The 19,626-nt window shown below is 33.5% G+C and overlaps 1 protein-coding gene across 5 annotated transcripts in view; it reads left to right on the forward strand.

Annotated features, from left to right (window-relative positions):
* The window catches only part of NCOR1 (nuclear receptor corepressor 1), a gene marked incomplete at both ends in the record, with an annotated part of 128,770 nt that overhangs the window by 21,512 nt on the left and 87,632 nt on the right, over positions 1–19,626 (forward strand). For 4 of the 5 annotated variants that reach the window (XM_084238642.1, XM_084238640.1, XM_084238641.1 and 1 more), the window contains 6 exons: positions 6,812–6,925; positions 12,162–12,218; positions 12,775–12,827; positions 15,236–15,302; positions 17,693–17,865; positions 18,813–18,903. In XM_084238642.1, the coding sequence (XP_084094768.1) occupies positions 6,812–6,925; positions 12,162–12,218; positions 12,775–12,827; positions 15,236–15,302; positions 17,693–17,865; positions 18,813–18,903 (555 nt within the window). Of the gene's footprint in view, positions 1–6,811; positions 6,926–12,161; positions 12,219–12,774; positions 12,828–13,160; positions 13,192–15,235; positions 15,303–17,692; positions 17,866–18,812; positions 18,904–19,626 lie in introns of those variants that run through there. The other variant, XM_084238644.1, reaches the window with a different exon arrangement.

Here is a 19,626-nt window from a genome sequence, read left to right on the forward strand (position 1 = left end):
AGGAGTGTTTTGGTTTCCCAGTGCATATAAAATATATTTACACTATACCTGGTCTGTTAAGTGCAATGGCATTATGTCTATAAAATCAATGTACATATCTTAAAAAATACTTTATTGTTAAAAAAAATGCTATTATTAGAGACTTCAGCAAGTCAATATTTTTTTGCTGGTTGGAGGGTCTTATATAAAATGCATTATCTGTGAAAGGCAGTAAAACAAGGAAAATAAAGGCATGCCTATATTTTCCTGAGAGAAATGTCCATTCAGATCCTTTGCCCATTTTTTGGTTGGGTTATTTGTCTTTTTATTGTTGAGTTGTAAGAGTTCTTTCTATATTCTGGATATTTAAACGTTTGCAGGTATATTTTCTATTCTGTGGGTTGTCTTTTTACTTTCCTGATAGTGTCTTTGCTATACAGAAGTTTTTTGTTTTCTTACTTGATTCATTCAAATATATATTGAGCAACTAGGAAGATACAAAAGTGATTAAAATACCTTCACAGAAGTGAGTGAAATGGCAAGCAATGGAAAGCAAAGTATAAGGTTTACTGAGTCACAGCAGTTAAAGTGCTTTAGGAAATCCAGAGTGAACTTGCTTCTAGCTTGGAAAGGAATGTCAGTTGGTGGCAAATTAGGAAAGGGGATTGAGATTAAAATAGAGGCCATCAGTCTGGATTGCTAATAGTATACACTATTTTAGTCTCCTTTTACTCTCTCTTCATTTTTGAGAGTAATTTAAATTTATCTGTAGTGCCAGGACTGTTCAATGCATCTTTCTGGATATGGCCTGTGTTTTTGCTTTACTGTCTTCTAGTGAACAAGGCTCTCTCAGTGTTTTACGAGTTGTTTCCTCTTTTTTTTTTCTGGAGTAATGTGTAGAGATTTCTTTTTTGGGAGCTTTTTCCTCAGCTTCATTATCATCTTTATCTGCATATTTTACTTTTTTCTGTGAACTCTTGCTACCACTTCCAGGGGTATATCTCTTTCTAGGAAAACTAAAGAGTTTCACATTCTCCTCCTCATCTTCTAACTCTCCAACTTCTTCCTTAGCTTCTAAGTCCTGTTCACTTATATTCACAGACCCTCAATCACATCATAGACCATAGGAAACCTGAAAGGAAAACAGTGGCTGACCAGAACAGATTTTCAGAGTTACTAGTGTTACTTGAATTGCACTGCTTTCTTAAGTCATTGCCTCTGTCTTAACAGTTTGCAATTCATTTTTTGCACCAGAACCTACAGTGTTCTTAAAGATAAATGGTGCTCATTTTCATCATTATCTGCTTTAAAGTGATTATTTTGTTGTTCATAACTAAAAAGATAGTTTGGGGGCCTTGGGGAGTTCATGTCTATGCCCATTGAATCTTCATGGGGTGGTGGCACTCACTTAGTTGGGAGAGAACATGGTCAGAGATAAAGGATTACTGTTCCAGAGAACAACCTTGCATGATGGAATCACAGCTAGGTCACAAGTTTTTAATTGTCTTGCAGTCCATTTTATTTTTCTTTCACAATTTGTGCTTTTGATGTCATATCTAAGCAACCATTGCATAATCCAAGGTCATAAAGATTTATACCTATGTTTTCTGTAGTTTTAAAACTCACATTTAGAGTTTAATGTTTTCTGGTGAACAGAATTTCTTCAGGTTTTATATTAGAAATCTAATATAGATACTCTAGAGTCAAATAGTATAGGGTCAAAATTAATTTTTTTCCTGTATAGATAATTAATTGAAAAGTTCATCTTCTCCAGTTGTCCTGTTATTTTAGCTCTATTCTAATTCAAGTTTGCATCATACATATGTATTCATTTCTGGACTTGTTGTTTGTCTATTAGGGATATTGATGCCACAATGCAATAGATATTCTCATAAGTATTAGAGTTTTATAATCCTTTTTTCTTGTAAGGCAAACCCCACTTCTATAGGCATGTTATAAATACAACATTTTCTGTTTTCTAAAATGTCTTTCTGTAATTTTTATTGTAATCATACAGATTATAAAGATCAATTTGAAGAGAATGATACCTTTATGATACTGAGTTTTCCAATCCTTGAATATAGTGTATTAGTTCATTTAGGAGGTTTTTGATGTTTTATTACTTTCTGTCCTTTAATATTTTATATGCCTTTTGTTAGATTCAACACTGGGTACTTTCCATTTTTGATGCTATCGTTAATATCTTTATTGCAGTTGATTTTTTTTTTTTTTAATAGACCAGCGGCCTCCCTGTGTTTTTTTTTTTTTAAGATTTAATTATTTATTTATAAAAGCACTGGGTACAGTCAGAAGCGCGGGAGGGTGAGAGAATTCACCAGAGCCAGAGAAGGGAACAGAACAGGCAGATCGACGAAATACACTGCTGACGGGAGCAGTGGGCGTGGCTGGAGAGGTCTGCGTGCCATGTGGGACCCTCGCTGGTGGCCGGGGATTGAACCCAGCTGCAGAGGCTTCAGGCAGCTTCGCAGCCCAGCACTTAACCGCTGCACCACCAGGGAGGCCCCCATCCCAGTTCTTAAACCTTTTCCATTATCTTATTGCTCTGGTAACGTTTGTAATACAGCATTGAAAGTGATTATCCTTGTTTCTTCTAAAGGACTACTTACTTTTTACTTTTTATTACTAATTATTATCAGTTTTTATAGACAGCCTTCATTAGGTTGGGAAATGCCCTTCAATTCTTAGTGTGTTAAGAGTTTTCATCATTAAAGGATGTTGGTTTTGTTTGTTTTTTTAAGGGTTTGCTTCTGGTTCTGCTTCTTGCTAACTCTGTTACCTCACTTGCACAAAAAACTCTGCTTGAGCTTCAAGGAGCTTCTGTAAAATAGGGACAATAAGAGAATGTCTTTGACTAGATTGTTGGAAGAGCCATGTTCACTTCTTTATAAATTCTAAATAAGTACTTTTTCATAAATACTCATACCAAGTTCTCAGAATTTGTCAGCTGATCTTTATCCTAGAGAGATTAGACTTGAACATTTTGACAATAAATTTTCAATGGGTCAGATCAAAATTGGGCATCAATAATTCACAATTCATTGAAAAATTGAACCTAGGGCCTCCCTGGTGGCACAAGGGGTTAAGCACCCCACTGTGAAGCAGTCAGCTGACTCTGCAGTGTGAGTTCAATCCCTGGCTGGCCAGGGAGCAAACCACTTGGTGAGGCAGACCTCTCCTGTCTCTCCCGCTGCTCCCCCCAGCAGTGTATTTCAGTCGGTCTGCCTGTTCTGTTCCGCTCTCTGTCTCTGGTGAATCCTCTCACCCCCTTATCTCTGGCCTGTAACCCAGGCTCTTGTATGCATAAATAAATAAATCTTTAAAAAAATAAAAAGAAAGAAAAGAAAAACTGAACCTAAATCTCAGTTGCCTTTGTGATCCTTAATATAGTAACTGTGAATTAAGGACATAAAGAAAATTTTTAGATATATGACTCCCTCAGCTTGAAACTCCTGATACTGCCAAAAGTTGGGGGAAGGGGAAGGAAGGAGCCACAGGGAACAAAACCCAAAAAATCCATCTAGTTGGAGCTTATAATGGCGATGCTGTTTAGCAATTCTCTCAAAAGTTATCAGAGGTACCACTCCCAGTTCTATATGAAGACTGACTTCATATTTGTGGTCATATTTTATATATAAACTTCCTAAAAAAACTAAGCATATAGCAAATGCTCAGTCAATTCTAGTAGGTTATTTAATAGAAAGCATATAATTTTCTACCTGTGCTTTATTTACCTAGTACATACTACTCTTTATATATGATCTTTAAATAAAAGAGAGCTATAAACCCATTCTTAAAAGAAAGTGATTTTTTTTTTTGGATGTTAAATTTTTTATGGTGGTTTTTCTGCATATTTGCTATCACTTCTCCTTTAATATATTAATACAGCAAACTACATTACTTATTTTTCTAATGTTAAAACACCTGTGCATTTCTAGGTCTAACCTAACTTAGGCATGATATATTATCTATTTTTTATAAATCACTAAATTTGCTTTAACAGTTTAGGGTCAAAGGACTTTGTCATTTTTTATGCTACTGTTGGTATTATCTGTTTTTTCCAGCTTTTATTTTGGATTGATTGTCTTACTCCATTTTCTCCTGTCCTACTAGTTTGGATTTTATATGCTATCTCTTTAGGTTTAGTGGTTCTCTAGAAATTTTATATCTATTTATCTTGAAGCTTAAAACTAATTAGTATCTTAACCACCTTCTTAAGTAGTATGAGGACGCAGAACTTCTTAATTTTTACTTCTATGCTACTTTTGGCTTTTATTTTAGTTCTTGTTTTATTATTTTATATAGGCAGTGTTCATTTAGGTTTACCCACATAGCTGTCATCTTATTTGCCCAGAATTCCTTTTTGCAATGCAGATTTGGAGGATGCTTGAAGAATGTCCAATGAAAATTTCCTCTGGTGAGGATCTGTTATTTGGCAATTCAGTATTTGTTTGGTTTTTAAATGTTGTCATTATGCATATTATTGAAAGATATTTTTATTTGGTATGTGATTATTTTCTCTCAGCACTCTTTTTTCTGGATGCCATTGTTAAGGAATCGACCCTTGTCTAATTTTTATTCTTTTGTAAATAATCTGACTTTTCTGTCTGACTGCTTTTAATATCTTTTTTCTTTGGATTCTGTTATTTTTACTGTGATATATTTAGATGTATTTATTTTAATCTATACAGCTTGAGAGTCACTGGGCTTCCTGAATGTGTTGTTAGAGTTTTTCATTAGTTCTGGAAAATTCTAAGCCATTCTCTTTCTTTTTTATAAAACTCTTTCCTATAGTGCCTTTGTTATAGTCTTTTGAACTTCCAGATAGATGTAACATCTTACCATTCTTGTCCTTCATGTCTCTTAATTGCTTTCTTTCCTATTTTTTTCTTCTTTGGGCCTCATTGTGAAGTTTCTTCAGTTTTGTCTTTCAGTTTGTAGTTCTCTTTTCAGTTATATTTAATCTGCAGTCAAATGTAGCTTTGGTTTTGATACTTAAGTTTTTATCATTTTTTGGGCTCATTTTTAAATCTGCCTGGCCATTTTAAATGATAGTTCTTTTTAAAAAATATGTCAATCCCTGTTTAATTTTTCTGATTCTGCTGGGTTGTTTTTTGCCTCCTTTAGTTTCTTTACTTTTACTTACAAATTGTTAACAATACTTCTAACACTAAATTATACATTTGTTGTATGAGATTAGATAATAAAAGTATTGTGTAATATGTGGCATGTAGCAAATAATGGTTTGTAACCTATTACAATATTAAAAATATTGAAATATGTGACACTTTTGAGATTTATAGTACCATACATTTTACTGAAGAATATGAACGACAACTTCAGCAAATAAAAAAATACTGTAGCTGGATAGGAGCACAGTATTAAAATTTTTGTGTTTGTTTTGTGTTGATTCGTATTTTTTATATTTTAATAAAATTTCCAACTAAATTTATTTTAAAATTTGTAAACATTTTTGATAAGTTAGTGTTAAAAGAGCAAAATAGTTAAGGGAAATTTTTATTTTTGTTTTTAACTTTGTTACAATGGCTTTGTCCCAGGACTGCTTTGGTACTAAGAACAAAATATGATTTCCAAAAGCTTGGGCATACCTTTCACGTATAGAGAAAGAGGGGAGGGCCCTCTGAGCAGGAAAAAAAGGACATGGTTGAAGAACCTTTTCCCATAGAAATGATCTCACAACTCCCAACTGTCTTTCTTTTACTTACACATATAGCAGATTGCAAAGGTACTTTCAGTTCCAAAGTGGAAATGGTCCTCTAAGCTTTTCTTGGAGGATTTTTATCCTTTCTTTTGGATGTAGTCTGACTTATATTGCCAGGAACCTAGACGATCAGTCTTAGTAGTACAGATCATTTTTTTCTTCTAGGCCTTTATTATACTTAAGATTTTAACCTAATGTCTTTTTTATTATCTTAGTGAACTTATACCATTTTCATGTGACTATTTGTTGAGCATTTACACCTAAATATGTCACTAGTTGAGGTACTGAAAAAAAAAAAAGCAGTGGGTAGACCTTTAAATCTGCTTATTTCAGTAATACTTGTAGGTAGTATATACTGAGGGTATGGTTGTAATATGCCTGACATATTTTTAGTCTTTTCATCCTCTCAAAAAACTGTATGATAGGTAGGATTAATATCTCTATTTTATATACAAGTGGTTTAGCTACTTGTAGCTAATCACCTAGAAGAGGTCTTAGGATCATACCATTGTTAAAGGTGATCCTAAGGCTCAAACTCAGGCAGAATAATAGAGATAGCTTTCTGCTTTATATTGCACACACAAGAAGTAAATATTTTTGTGTTTTTTGATAGTTCTTCTTGACTACAAAATATAGACATTGGCTGAGGGGGTGAGAGAGCTGGTCTGAGTTAATGATTAACTCTTAAATGTTATTCTACTGTGCTTTCCCCATCAGACATTAACACATACTGTGTGTAGCTATAAAAATAGAAGTGGTTTTTTTTTTCCAGTGCTACAGAAAGTCATTGTGATGATAGAGGTATCTTTATGTGTTTTAATTTCTTTTATTATTTTGCTTCAGATTTATCAGGATGAAAATATATAAGATCTACACATTTACCTAATGGTGATTTATGTTTGTAGTTATTAGTCAAAATAAATCTGATTGGATTTGTTAGTCCCCTTGGGTCTATTAAACGCCAGTAGATTAAATGATTACCCTATAGAATCAGCAAATCATGGCTCAGTAGCATGTGTTATCTCTGGCGATTAATTACTGGTGGGGGTGACGTGCAGCAGATGCCTGACTCTTCCTTTCCGGGTCTCTTAGCAACAGCTTGAAGAAGAGGCAGCTAAACCCCCTGAGCCTGAGAAGCCTGTGTCCCCTCCTCCTGTGGAGCAGAAGCATCGCAGTATTGTCCAAATTATTTATGATGAAAATCGGGTAAGCTCATGCCATTTCTCATGATATAAGCCTTTAAGGCTACTTGACTGCTTTTTCTAGTTATCAGTGTTCTGTAGTGGTGTTAAATTGTATTCAAGCCTGATTACTGTTAGAATTTTCAATGTTTTTAAACTTTGACTGAACCTGGTGTTTTCTTCCTTATAGATTGAGAAAAGTTTATAATTGTGTCTAAATTAGTTAACATTTCATTTTACATGTTCTATAAATATTATTTGATGAGAACATAATTTTATCAGCTGAATCTCTCTCCTATTTATGCAAACACTGGCAAACAAGTTTAGTAGCACATAATACGAAACAGCCATTCTGTACTTTCTCACTTCATAAGGGGCATTTAATGGCAAATATCATTAATAATCTACTAGAGTTGGGTCATTGGATATGGAAGTGACTTCCATTATCAGCTTTAGAATTGATGGCTTGACTATTGTTTGAATCATAGTTGACCTTTAAGTAGACTTTGTTTTCTTGTTTTTATTAAAATAATTTCTTTCATATTCTTAATTAAAAGTGTACATGGATTTAGGAAAGCCAGGCCTCAATTCTATGAATAATTTTGTGATGTTGAGGCTAGTTTTTGGCCAGAATGTAACTCAGGAATGAATAGTTAAAGGGAAAGTGATTTCAGGTAAAAATAAAGTCCAGAAAACTTCTAAAAGAGCTGCTTGACAGTGGGCTTCCAGTGTTCCCCAATCCAAAAAAGAAAAATAAGCTCATAAATATTATGGAAGGGAGTATGCCTGATAGATAAAAATGGTCATAAGTTAGAAGTTGGGATTGGTAATTCAGTTTATTTGCTTTGCAGTGAGTGGAGTCATCAGACAGCTACCTCTAACTTTATGATAGCTCAGAGCCTAAAGAAAATTGGCCCTAAGAAATACAACCATGAATTAGTCATTAAATATTTATAGAAGTGATCTTGTACTTAGATATACATGTATTTATATAGATAGATAATTGAAAGTTATAGTTTTTGTCACAGGTAGATAAAAATATGGACAGTTATATTTTTTCTTGGCTGTACTCAAAAGTAGTCCAGTTTATTGGATTAACAGCACATTTCTTATGAAAAGAAGTTCAGTTAGGATACAGGGCAATAAGGGAAAGTAGTGACAAGGACTGCCTCATGGTATGCCTAGATGGGCAGTGGCTTGGTGGGTGACTCAGGGATATGGCCCAAGATTGGGGAGGGGGATGCTCTTTTGTTTAAGAGAAACTAGGAACATAGGGTTCTCCTTATGTGAACTCTCTGGCTTTACAAAATACTCTATAGAACAACAATTTTGTGGGCTGATTGGCTTCATGGCCAATTTGTGAACTCAGGGCTAAAGTAAATCTGGATTAGAGTTAATATAATAGTGGAAAAGAATCTTACATAATGTTGACTTCTTCATGTTGAGTTAATTTTCAAATAAATTGAATTTGGTAGTTTTTATTAATTGATTGGACTTCTTAATTAACCTTGTCTCACAAACCTAATAAGTAGTTCCAGTATTAGTAAGTTCTTTGGTTGCCTCACTAGGATATGAGGGCTGAAAATTATTGAACAAGTTATCAGTGGATTTAGTTTGTGTTTAATTTTTGTATGTATGTTTTCATTAATTAGTATAGTAAATGTTCCTCTGTATCCATCAACAAAACTGAAAACCCATTTCAGACTTCTGTTCACTTTAGAATTTATATATTCTTCATTCTGTAAAGAATAGGAAAACAACTTTATTTGAAATCTGTCTAAATGTTAGGTTTATAGTAACTCACAGTAACTGTAGAAATCATCTTAAAAAAATATTCCTTTTGTATGCCTTGCTATCATCTGCTGTGACTGTGCTTATGAGTCATAGCATTGTTACAAAGGTTCCTGGAAGGGTGGAGATGGCAGCACAGCTGGACCTGGAGCACAGGCTTTCTTACTATTGACTCCTCAGTGGTTTTCCTGCCTTACCATGCTGCCTTTTGTCAGGTCTTCACCTCCTCTTTAGCTTTCTTTTATGAGTGACCTTATCTGTTCTGCCACTGTAGGCAAAGAGAGATGGGTGATGACAAGAGTGCATCTCCCTCTTGTTTCTTGTTTGGCAGCAGTCTACATTGGCTAGGAATTAAGCCTAATGTGGCTAAAGAGACATGAGCCATTATCTTCTATAAGACATGTTTCTTTTATTTAGAAAATTAGTGGGTGGAAAGAAAACTACCCAAAAGTAATGGTTAATTTTAGAGCTGACTTCCTGAGAGAAAAATTGCTTTGCATCTTATTTAAACTTCAGGCTAAGAGTCTTTTAGTCTCTAAACAGACTCTGTTCTTGCACTATATTTAAAGTTCAGTTTGCTGTTACCTTTCCCGGATGAGGCTTTAAAAATAATTTTTAGAATTATAATACACAGAAGAGGGATTGTGTGTAATTTTCAAAAACACATGTATATTTTGATTGAATGATTTGCAATATAATGTGACCCAAGAAGAAAGAAGAGGTTGACTATGGAGAGTGTACTTAGAGCCACCGATCTCTGGTTGCCATGCATGTGTCCTGGGAATTTCTCTTTCTTTGCCACTCTGAATTTAGTTATTCAGTGAAGTGCATTAGTCTTACCCCCCTAAATATCTGGTTAACTGTTCCTCTCTTCTTCCTTTCCAAATTGCTTAATTTGAACCATCATCTCTCACACAGACGATTGAGTTTCTTTCCTTCAGTCATTTTTTTTTCTTCTCAACCATCCTTCATATTTGAGTCCCCTTATCTGTTTTTCCAAGTAAAACCTTTTGATGATATACTATTTTCTACAAATACCCCCAATTTTTGATCTGTGCTTATGTGGCTACCTGCCTGGTCTTGGCCTGATATTCCTTTCTTAGTGATATCTTACCAGAATACGTTTTAAATGTTCCCTTGAAATTCTTAGTACTTTTGCCCCATGATGTTGCTTCTGCCTTCAGGTGGTTTAGTGTTTTGTCTTTCTATGTCCAGGGCGCTTGTACTTCAAGATCCAGCTTAAGTATCATTTTTCTATATGAATCTTTTCAAGACCCCTTATCCTTCTGCACCAGGAAGGGTAACTTACTCATTGTTTTTTGATATCTAGCAAGTACCTGGCACATAGAACATAATCAGCATATGAGTGAGGAATGAATTATTTCTGTCTGTAGATTTAGAATACAAATTATAATTTGGAAATGTGAGGGTTTTAAACTTTTTTTCTGTTAAACTGTTGATAGGTTAATTTGTTCTTAGCAGTTAAACATGTAGTCAAATATTTAATAAAGCTTTGCAAAACCTAAATCTTTGGATCTGCAAACATCTTAAACATCAGTCTTTAAAATTGCTCTGTTTTGGGCCTCCTGGTGGTACGGGGTTAGTCTCAGCGCTATCAAGCTATCACCAGCCACTGAAGCACTAGTTCCATCTGTGGCCAGGGAGCTAACCCACATATGGCAAGGCAGACATCTCTTGTCTTGCTCGCCGCTGCCCTCAGCAGTGTATTTCAATATATCTGCCTGTTTTGCTCCCCACTGTCTCTGGTGAATCCTCTCACCCCACACCTCTGGCCTATGCCCCAGTTCTTGTATGCATGAATAAATAAAAATAAATCTTTAAAAATTAATTGCCCTTTTAAAAGTGTATTAATAGAATTCTGGTAAATATTTTTGATAATACAGTTTCACATGCTTGTCTCTATTATTTGTGTACAGTTCTACTTTGCCTTTTCTTGATGTAGACTCTATAATATATATAGATTGCCTTTAAGTAATTTGAATACTAGTGACTTTTGGTTAACATTTCTTGTTCGTGGTCTAGAGAGATTTTAAAATTTATCATCTGTGAAAATATTTGTGTTATTTAGTATATGCCCACACTGATAAATTTGAGTTTTGTCTAATTACATTTTGGCGTCTTGGGCTTAATAGGTACCTTAGAACAGTTTTTTCCCCCTTCAATTGGAGACCTTTGTATTTGAAGTAACTTGGGGGAATATTGGAGGACCACTGGCATTTAGTGGATAGAGGTCAAAGTACCCTGCTAAATATCTTACAATGTGGAGAACAGCCCTCAGAACAAAGAATTGCCTGGAACAAAAAGTAGTACCAAGGTTAATAAACCTTGTCTTAAAACTATCTGTAGAAGTAAATGTACTATGCAAATTTAATGGATTTTTATAGTTTTGTATTTGACATTTTGATATATTCTCATCTTAACATTTTAAGATTTTTGGAGTGTGGAAATTGTTTTATACTATTTTTGTGCTTCCTATGCTAATTAAACCATTCTTTTCACATAATATACACTAAATAAATATTTGGTTGTGATTGATAAGTAAGATGGAAGGGAGAATGTTTATTTAAGGGATTGTCTGTCTTTACACTTGGGGACTGCTGATTGATATTCCCCTTTGTGTGTCACATCAAAAGCTCTGGAGAGCTTTGCAGCTACAAACGCATTGAGGAGGGAGTTGCTGCAGCAGTCAGTGAGTGATTGTTACTACTGAAAATGTGAGAACCATGGACACATTTCCTAGCCATATAATTCTAGTGTACATTTGTCTATTAAGGGAAGGTTTCTGTTAGACAGTACCTTGTTGTAGATTAATTTACTTTTAAAAATGGCATCTAAAAATATGTAATTCAGCATTTACATGCCACCAAATGCTTTTGAGTAATTCAAGCTAATTGTTTCCTTTATTTTTGGCTATTACTAAGGTTTTATTGTAACTAGAAAATAAGTTCACTTTCAGTTTTTCTTCAAAGAGAAAAATTTGTCTGACTAAAGATTAGCAACTTTATGATTTTTATGGTTTTAAATTTTCATTAAAATTATGAATTAAAGCATTTGGAATTAGATTAATTTTAAATAGATCTCTATTCCTCCTCCCTAGAATCTTTATTTTAATAAATTTTTATTAAGGTAATACTGGTTTATAGCGTCATATAAGTTTCAGGGTATGCAGTGTTACACCTAGAATCTTAATTTTTAATTTTAAGAATTTATCAATTCTTGAGGTATTGCTTTCAATACAAATGTTAAGCTTTGACTTACTTTGGTGAGGAAAACTATAAAAATAAAATTAGAGCATATTTTAGCCTATTACATGAAAGAGGAGTATTTGGAAATAAAGATTAAGGTCAACTGTAGAGTAATGTTTAGGTAAATATTGTCAAATAGGTAGTGATTTTGATTTTGAGTAATGTAATTTTCAGTTATACAGCACAATAATGTCTTTATTCTAGAAAAAAGCAGAAGAAGCTCATAAAATATTTGAAGGCCTTGGCCCAAAAGTTGAACTGGTAAGTAAGAATTTCTTTTTTCATTTACAGTGCTTTTTTGGTAGTAGTTTCTCTTGAGGTAAGATGGGATGCAATATATTTACTCTGGAATGAGAGGGATGTAGATGGGCAGAAAGTTTTTGGTAAAATTGAAAATAAATGTGCACAAACTTATTTACCTTTGTAGAAGCATTGTCCTAAGCATGGTTTTGCTTGAGCAACTGCTTAATCAGTCCTGGATAGAAGGAAAAAGAAATAACAGAAATAAAAAGCCCTTTGAAGTCACACTGTTACGATGAGATGGTACTTAATATTCCTTTGCCTTTTAAATTAAAAATATATGAATGACTGTATTTATTGTGGATTTAGAAACCATCAATACTTAAAGGCATGGCTTTATGAGGACATAGGTTAAACAGTTATTCATGGAACTCACATCCGGGGTTTTGGTAGGGCATGTATTAAATAGCCTCATTAGTACTTTACCTGGGCTTACATTAAAATACAAATTGTTGCTTTGTTCCTTCATAGACATATATGTAACACTTTGTATATAAATGTTCAATTTATTTTATAGCCACTCTATAACCAGCCGTCAGACACCAAGGTGTACCATGAAAACATCAAGACGTAAGTATTTATCATCTTGGAGATCTTCAGTTAAAGACCATACATTCTATAAAGAGATTGTTATATGTTATTTGCTGACATATTATTATAATATAGTGTAAGTGTGTTTTAGATTTGTGTAATTTGCTGTCGTTTTACTGTATGTTATCTTCCTCTGGCTTCTTGGGGGTTGGGGTGACAGCTTTGAATTTCCGAGGCCAAAAAATGAAATAAAATTTATTGCATAAAACTAGCTGGTTTTATAATCTGCTAGTAAAAAAGGTGGATACTTAACATTGAAATGGCTTACCTTGAGGCTTGAATTTTTTGCCTCCTGTTTTGTCTTTTTTTCAGTGGAGTACCTGCAAGGCGCATGATGAAGTAAGATAATGAAGCTTTTTCATTTAAGACTAGTGATGACACCGTCCCCCACCAAGCCACATCTGCCATTGCAAAGTAGAAGTGCCACGGATCATTTTATCATTATTCAAAATCCTATTCTAGGGAAATCCCTTCCATGATCTTGCTAATGACGGTATTTGTAGACCCTTCTGCCATTTAATGTCCTGGTGCCTTGGAAGCGCTCAAGTCACCTCACGTGGGTGAGGAGACTGCTCCAAAATGTAGTTTGCTTAGCCTTGCTCATCCTAGATACCAGGCCTTTATGGATGCAGATTTTGAAATAATAAGTGAAAAGAACCTAATTTATTGAGCTGATTGAAGAGAGGAAGCCAGATAGACATCTTTTTTTTTAAATTATCATAGTTTAAGAGAATTTTAGGTGAATTATTCTTAGTTGTAACAAAAATGTGATATTTCTACTTTATATGTTTTATTAAGTACAACCAGAACATTATAATTATTTACTGGTATAGTTACTAATGAGCACATTGCTATATATATATATATATTTTTTTTTTCTTTTCAAAAATTTCTTACTAAGGGTATGTGCATTACATTGGTTAACTACTTTGCAGAACTGGTGGCAAATATAATTTGCATGGTAGTATGCATGAAAAATTGAAATTTGAATAAGTTTAACTTTTGTTAAGTGTGGTTCATAGTAAAAGTCATATACTTAGAATTTTTCTGTGAGACTGTACTATGGTCTTGACAACCCTTAGAAGTAGGTTAGGCAAAACTATTCTAAAATATACCTTGTTTTGGAACTGTTTAGCTGTTTTAAAATTTTTAAAAATAAGAATAGCAGATAAAATCTAATCGACTACTTTTAATGATTTTTTTTTCTTCACAAAGCTTTAGTTATGTTTGTGTTCTGTTTCTCCCCCCCCCCCACCCCCATATTAGCTGGAGAGCAGATGTGTCTGATTTATTTCCTGCTATCTCTACTGTCTACTACAGTGCTTGCTAGTATACTGTCCTATACTTAGTACAGACTGGCTGACTTCTTCACTGTTATTCTTAGGAAGCTTAAAATATTTATTGATTGTCATTTGCCTTTAAGTAACACATAACTGCAATTACAGTTAACTGAATATATGGTAACACTTCCACTCTGTATCACCTTTTGAAACACCTTTATTCTGCTGCATGCATCCATATGAATCGTTCAGTAGCTATTCTTTCATCACCATCATTTGCTTTGTATGAAATAATAGCAAATGTGCATTTTAATAATTCTTTTAATCTCTTGGCTACTTTTCTGTATAGCTAGCTCCTGATTGTTCATGCTTATTTGAATGGAGTCAGTGTCACTGTTAGTCCTGAGTGGCAGATAATCCAAAAAATTACTTCTACTTGCCTTGGCTTTGTATTTATATTTGAATAATCAGCTTGAAATCTGTTCTGGAAGTAGGTGGGGTCTAAATATTTATATTTAACCTGCATGTCATTGTTTTTTGAAATAACAATGTTTAAAGTTTAAAAATTGAAACTGTTATATTGCTGTAAGAGAAATCTTCCTGTTTTGTCACTTTGCCCTCCATTACTTCCTAGAATGGATTGTCATTTTCGTGACTGAAGAGAATCTTCTGTTTATAGCAGAAGTCCCCTCTCTAAATATATTGCTATACATTCTCATACAAGGGAGGTCAGCATCATATCTAAGGTGGTGAGGTACCTTTAAAAACTTCCTTCTCACCTACCACCCCTCCTCCAATGAAGTTTATATTACCAGTGTTCTTAAGAAGAATCAGTAACTGTAATTACAAATTGAAGATAAGATTTCTTTTTATTGAAGGTAATAATTGAAAATTAACTTTTAAAGTCTTGCTATAGAACAGGAGGAATTTTAGTCAGTTCTAATTATTGCAAAATTTTTATTTTGCAGATTGAAAAATTAAAATTAATTTTGATTACACCACATATTCTTAAGTGATCTTTGCTTGTTTTCCAGTGTCTTTGAAAAGCGAAAAGTGAATGCGTTGTGCATTTTCTTAATGTCATACAACCATATTTTTCTCTTCTAGAAACCAGGTGATGAGGAAAAAACTCATTTTATTTTTTAAAAGAAGAAATCATGCAAGAAAACAAAGGGTGAGGTCCTATCCTTGTTAACTGAAATTTGTACAACTTTCCCATCCCCACTTGTATAGACATTCACTTTCACATTAATGAGAATTAATGAGATTAAATTTTTGAAAAGTGGCTTATTTAGAAAGTAACTAGATGTGACTTAAATATAAATCAACTTTTGGCAATATTTTTATATCACAATTCATATTTAATTCCATTGTCAAATTAATTTCTTTGGTCATCTATCGATAACATTTTCATCTTGTTCCCCCCCCACCAAAAAAAAAAAGAAAATGGTGAGTAGTTAAAAATATGAAAAATAGGATAATCTACATTTAGTCTCCTTAGCCCTCAAACAAATGTGGGTAAGTTATGGTTGTGCTGATTAGACATTACTGTTCTTTCTTTTAGAAACTGGGTCAGCTAAAGTTCAGTCTTTTTAAATTCAAATAGTTTTTCATTTTATTGTATAATTTGCAGTCCAGAAGTTTTATGGTGATAATCTTCTTGAGAATTAAGTTACAAAAAATTTAATGCCAGTGTTCTTATTTTCATAAAATGTTCATACTAATTTTAGACAAACTGTTGATTCATTTAAATTCACTTATTTAGTAAGTAAATGATGTTATTCACATCAGAAGTGAACTTTGTACCTTATATTTAATGATTTGACAATTTAATGAAGTTTGAATCAGCAATTTTTATTTGGTATATACAACTTCTGTTGTCTTAACTTGCTGGTCTAGTCCTTCAGACATCTTAAATTGCTGGTCTTGACATTTTAAAATTTTGTGTGTGTGTGCAAATAACAGACAAATATTAAATAAGAAAGTAGCTGAAGTATTTTTTCCTGTTCTTTGATTGTGTTGTAATTGTGGTAATTGCTAAATTTGCTGTCTGGTCATGTAAACACAGAAGCACAGATTTTGTTTTTGGGCTTCACAGAATATTTGTCTATAAAGTTTAAGTGTTTAACAATTTGTTTAATGATCATTTATTGGCTGTTTACCCTGTACCATGTATTCTTCTACAAAGGTGAGCAAGATAACCATATGGTTTTAGCCTTTAGAAAGCCTAAGGTATGGGTATGAGGGCACATCAATCATCAGGTAGTTACAGTATTGATGCATAGTGTGGCAAAGGATTGTGAACGCTGTAAGAGGGATAGTAATTATGCATACGTGAATCATGAAGGGACACTTGCCCAGGAAAACTAATTGTCAGGAAAATTGAACAGACAGAAGTAGTAGCATAAGTGAAGGACTAGGAGGTGTAGGGAGTGTGACTGGTTCAAAGACACTTAGTTTAGATTGACTTGGGAGTATAGTGAGAGATGATGAGGCTACGGAAGGAAGTCAGGACCTGGAGGTACCATAACCCTGTAAGCCACATAGGAGACTTTGAATTGGATTCCAAGAGTCTCTTAAGTGTTTAAGGAAGTGAAATGTTCACATTTGTATTTTAAGAATTTGTATCTGGCCACAACATTGAGAATGCTTGGGAGACATTTAGGAGTTAGTTTAATCTAGGTAAGGGTGATATTGACCTGGACTGAGGATGTAACTGTAGAGATGGAGAAAAAGTGAAAGATATAAAAAACATATAGGAGTTGAAAAGAATGATTAGGAAGTAAGGGGTAGAGGGTTGGTATTGAGTGTGAGGAAGATACTGCTCTCTTCTCTAATGCCAATTTCTGAGATGACCAATGTTAACAGTCTTTCATTAGTCCTTCCACACCATTTTCTGTGTGTCATTAGCTATGTACACAGTTCTGTGTACATGTGGAGGGGTTCTTCTGTATTTTTCATATGTATTTAAAAAATAGGATCATACTTGATTGACTTCTCTAAAGATGTTAATTACGTTTAATGTGTTTTAACTGGACTTCTTTTCAATCATAAAATACAATCAGTTTCTGCCTTTCTCACACTGTCAAAAATGTTTGTTTATATAGCATTACTTATTATAGCAAAAAAATTGCAAGTAACTGAAACCCCAACTGTTAAAGTGTGTTTTCTCTGATAGTTTGAAAAGTAACAACAAAATGTTAGTACTGTTCCCTATAGGTGATTGGAATATAAACTATTTACATGTTTCTATTTTTAATTTTCCATTTTTTTGAATAATGACATTGTTATCAGAAAAACAATGATTGTCAGTTGCTAGTAGTAGTTCATTAATTAATTACTTTGTATAGTCTTAAGGTGAACTAAAAGATCCCAGCTAAAATATACTCTGTATGTTGATCTTTCATAGGAAACAGGAGCTCCTTTTAAGATAAAGGACAGCTTTTCATTCACAATTGAGTCATAAGCCAAATGTACTTCTGACTTGACTTGACTATTATACTTTATTAGGTTTGTCAAAATCACGTTTTAGTTTAATTATTGATTTGCACGGGTATTTAATAGGAACAAAAAATCTGCCAACGTTATGATCAGCTCATGGAGGCATGGGAGAAAAAAGTGGACAGAATAGAAAATAATCCTCGGAGGAAAGCTAAAGAAAGCAAAACAAGGGAGTACTATGAAAAGCAGTTTCCAGAAATTCGAAAGCAAAGAGAACAGCAAGAAAGATTTCAACGGTAAATAGTTTGATATTTAATGACTATGCAGTTTTCTTTTCAGTCACACTTGCTCTTTCACAATACTTTTTATTACCTGAAGATTAAGACAATTCATAAGGAATTTTTATTTTGAATGTAAAATTTGATTATCAATCAACAAATACTATTTTTGTGAATTTAGTACTTTTAGATTTAATCATACTGTTGAATCTAAATTTAAGTGAACATTTCAAAATTAATTCTTTAATTCTTGAAAAGTATCTATTTCTTTGGAAATTATAATTAATAAAAATAGACCTCAATATCTTTTAGTTTTTCATCACCAAATAATTAAACAGTACTAAATTGATTGCTAGTTAAGAAATCCTTTGATGTTAGTAGATAGTTTTTGATTTGTTTTTACTTTTAGAGAACAGCTTTAGTTTTCTTCTCCACTCTGTCATTCATAAGCATTTCAAAAGCTTTAGTTTTCTTCAGTTTTAGTTTTAAAAGCCTTAGTTTTCTTCTCCACTCTCTCATGTAAGAGTCCTATAAGCCCTTTTAATCACTGTTAAGATTTTTGTGAGAGGATAATAGTTATGTTTTTCCCCTTCTGTTTAAAAAGGTTTATGTTTTTCTAAGCCTGCAACCTTATTCTCTGGAAGGCAGACAAAAGGCTGCTTTATTTGAAATGGAAATGGCACTATTAAGTGGTTTTCTAGAAATTTCATATAAGTACTTATGCCATTTAAATTTTGACATGTAACTTTTAACTCAGCATTTAAATAATAACTAATAATAAATAATAAAAGTATATTGCTGAAAAGTATCTACTCAATAGCATTTTCAGTTGTTTTGTTTAGTTTTTCCTGACATCTAGTTTGGTAAAAAAGTTCCATTCAGAAAAATGTTTATAAGAATAATTTAATTGGTATGCTCCTTTACTAAAGACTTAAATATATTTATAATTTCTCTTTCATATTTAGAGTTGGGCAGAGGGGAGCTGGTCTTTCAGCCACCATTGCTAGGAGTGAGCATGAAATTTCTGAAATTATTGATGGGCTTTCTGAGCAGGAGGTAAGAAAATTAACTGATTTAATTCAAGTTAATTTATTATTTATTCAGGCATTTTAGCCTCATATCCTAGGAACTAAGGGTTTTTTAAAAAAGATTTATTTATGCATATAAGAACTGGGGTAAAGGCTAGAGGTGTGGGGGATGAGAGGATTCACCAGAGACAGAGTGGGGAGCAGAACAGGTGGTTCTACTGATATAGATAGGAGAGGTCTGCTGTGCCCTGGGGTAGCTCTCTGGCCAGGGATGGAACTCACGCTGCAGTGGATGGCGATAGCTTGATAGCCCTAAGATTTTAACCCCTGCGACACCAGGGAGGGTTTATTTTTATATAAGCAAGGGAATATAAAGAGTTTGGATTGTTCCAAGGACTGCAACCAACCATTGAAAATTTTAAACAAGGCAGTCACATGATCATATTTGCATTTTACAAAGATTTCACAGAGATGGCTTTGGTAACAGGAAGGCCTTTGAAGAAGTAAGGAGCTTGTTAGGGTGAAAATAAGGACTTGAGTCAGGGCAATAGTGGTAGGGATGTAGAAGAGAGGTTAATAGAAAGTTCAGTGGAGAAGACAAGGTGAATGGATTAACTGGATGAGAAAGAAGAGAAATGTCAATGTTTGCCTGGTTTCTTCTTTAGAGGACTGAGCTAGTGGTGACATTGCATAAAATAGCAAAGGGAACATGTATTTTGCAGTTGTTTGTATGTTCAGTTGTGGATCTGAG

This window comes from Talpa europaea (genome assembly GCF_964194135.1).
Source record: "Talpa europaea genome assembly, chromosome: 7".
NCBI classification, from domain to species: Eukaryota; Metazoa; Chordata; class Mammalia; order Eulipotyphla; family Talpidae; genus Talpa; species Talpa europaea.